At 43.9% G+C, this 2,568-nt stretch overlaps 1 protein-coding gene across 1 annotated transcript; it reads left to right on the forward strand.

The window, feature by feature from the left end:
- The first annotated feature begins 421 nt into the window (after positions 1-421).
- On the forward strand, positions 422-2,116 carry LOC112167734. The gene is made up of 2 exons (XM_024304785.2): positions 422-1,787; positions 1,880-2,116. Exon 1 carries the CDS (start codon positions 675-677, stop codon positions 1,773-1,775), a length of 1,101 nt encoding a protein of 366 aa, XP_024160553.1. The 5' UTR covers positions 422-674; the 3' UTR covers positions 1,776-1,787; positions 1,880-2,116.
- The last annotated feature ends 452 nt before the right edge of the window (positions 2,117-2,568 follow it).

The raw sequence follows: 2,568 nt of genomic DNA on the forward strand, positions 1-2,568 counted from the left end.
GCAGAACTACCCGCTAGAGAAACTGAGAATGTATCTGGTGCAGGGATATATAGGTCCCTTATACCGCGCAAGAGTATGAAAACTGCAATGTAATGTAACTCAATAAGAATTTTAAGTGCATGCATCCTATTGATCAGGTAGGCAACATTGATATTATTTCAGACTTAATTATTGAAATTTAATACCAAATGAGACATATTTAATAAATCTATCCATTTTTAATTATTTAGTATATAATAAATTTCGAAGCGTACAGTTTTTTTCCATAAATTTCAATAAATTTCTATGGGTAATCTCTATTAGTAGTGAACCATTCAGAATTCATATATAGTAGATTATATATCACATTTCCATTTTTTCTCCTTCCAAAATATCGTGGAACTCTACAATATATTCTATCTCTCCCTCATCTAGTATAAGAAAGGAGAGAGAATCACAATAGAACGCAGAGGAGAGATCGCAGACAAAGAGATACCATGAAGTTGCCCTCCACCTACTCTTAAACCTCTTTCTTTCACCTTTATTCTTCTTCTTCCATGTCCCACCCAGCTTTCTTCATCTATTCTCTTCTTCTTTTATCATTTCCCATTTCCCTAATCATCGCTCTCTCTCAATCACTTCGTCTCCTTCATGCCTAACTACCAAGCTCGAGTAGCTCTCTCCCTCATGCAGTAATGGCGACCATATCATCATTCTTCAACAGGTTCCTCTCTTTCTTCCTCCTTCTCTTCCACCTCAGCTGCTTCACTATCACCCCCACCGCCGCCGCCTCCACCACTAATCCCCACCACCATAAACGCAGACTCACTTCATTCCTCTCCAAACCCTCTCTAAAACCCCAAAAGGCTCTTTCCTCCTCTTGGTCCTTTCTCAAGAAAGTCTTCAAGTCCTCTAAAACCCAAACCCACCATGTCTCCACGCCGCCTCGCTCCTCCAGCCACTCCCTCGTCTCCCTGGTCCTCCCCGCCCAAATCAAATCAGACCCTCCGCCCAAAAACTCCGATGACTCTGATATCTTCTCCGGCGACCACCACTTTTTCCCTCTCCGAAACGACATCTTCCCCTGCACAACTTGCGGCGAGATTTTCCATAAACCTCAGGCGCTCGACCACCACCAAGCAGTCAAGCACGCCGTGTCGGAGCTACACAACGGCGACACCGGTAAGAACATAGTCCAGATCATATTCAAAACAGGCTGGACCGACACCCAGAAAAGCCCAGTGATCCACCGCATTCTAAAGATCCACAACAGCGTCAAGATACTTGCCAGGTTCGAAGAGTACAGAGAGTTAGTGAAGTCCAAAGCAGCGAGAAACAGCGCCGTTGGAAGAGACGAAAGGTGCGTAGCTGATGGGAACGAGCTGCTGAGATTTCACTGCTCGACTTTTCTCTGCGACTTGGGAGTCGGCGGGAGCTCCGGGATTTGCAACCAGCAGTATTGCAGCGTTTGCGGGATCATCAAGTCAGGGTTCTCACCCAAGTTGGACGGAATCTCCACGCTGGCAAGCAGCTCCAGGGCACACGTGGCCATCCCGGAGGAGATCGAGGAGGAGTTCAAGTTCATGAACGTGAAGCGGGCCATGCTGGTCTGCCGCGTCGTGGCGGGTCGGGTCGGGTGCGACTCTGATGATGACGTGGACAAGGAGGGTGGCGGGTTTGACTCGGTGGTTGGGAGGAGTGGGAGTGGGACCCAGATGAGGGTGGATGAGGAGGAGCTCTTGGTGTTTAACCCGAGGGCTGTGCTTCCCTGCTTTGTGATTGTGTATACCGTTTGAGATTATTACAGTGTGAGAGTTTGATATGGAATTTGGTTTTCCTTAATTTTGTCCCACAGATTATGAATTTTTGTGATGGATGGCTGTGATGGTGATTTGCACAGGTTTTCAATTGGCCTAGACCGGAATCCGGTCACAGCGGAGCTCCGAATCCCCCATTGGGGACATGGATTTCGATCTATGGGAATTTGGTGTTTGTTTGGTTGCCTATGCCATGTTACGGTAGCTTAAAATAGCAAGGTTATGTCAATATTTAGGTTTGATCACCATGTTTAGAGTGCATTTTATGTGAAATGCTTTTCCTATTTGTGAATATTGAACAGCTTTATTGTCTTCTTCAATTTTGGCTTTTATTTTCTTCTTCAATCTTGGCTGATTCCAATTAGTTGAAGATTTTATCAATTGCAAAGTTTTATGAGATTTTACTTGCATTCATGATATTGATATTAGATGGGCAAACCGCAGACTACCTTAGCTAATTAGCGAGTGCTTGTATGCTAACGTACTACCAACGACATCATAATTTAGTTGATATCTGCCAATTCTACTAAATCAGGATCAAGTAGAATACGTAGTGGCAAAAGGATCAGGTCTTCCATCTGATTTTTGTAATGAAGATCTTCATTTTCTTTTGGGGCATCGTTTATCTCTATGCTTAAATCTACTATAGTTTTCAAGATGAGTGAACAGGTGTTCTTCGGAAGTAAATCATTGCTCGAGTGAAGATTGCACAGAGAGTTACAGTGGTGAATGAATATATCAGTATGATAAAACAAATGTATTGCTTGTAGTA

Source organism: Rosa chinensis, chromosome 5 (assembly GCF_002994745.2).
Source record: "Rosa chinensis cultivar Old Blush chromosome 5, RchiOBHm-V2, whole genome shotgun sequence".
Lineage (NCBI taxonomy): Eukaryota > Viridiplantae > Streptophyta > Magnoliopsida > Rosales > Rosaceae > Rosa > Rosa chinensis.

Coding starts and splice junctions, on each gene's coding strand:
- LOC112167734 (XM_024304785.2), top strand. CDS start 675: ATGGCGACCATATCATCATTCTTCAACAGGTTCCTCTCTTTCTTCCTC.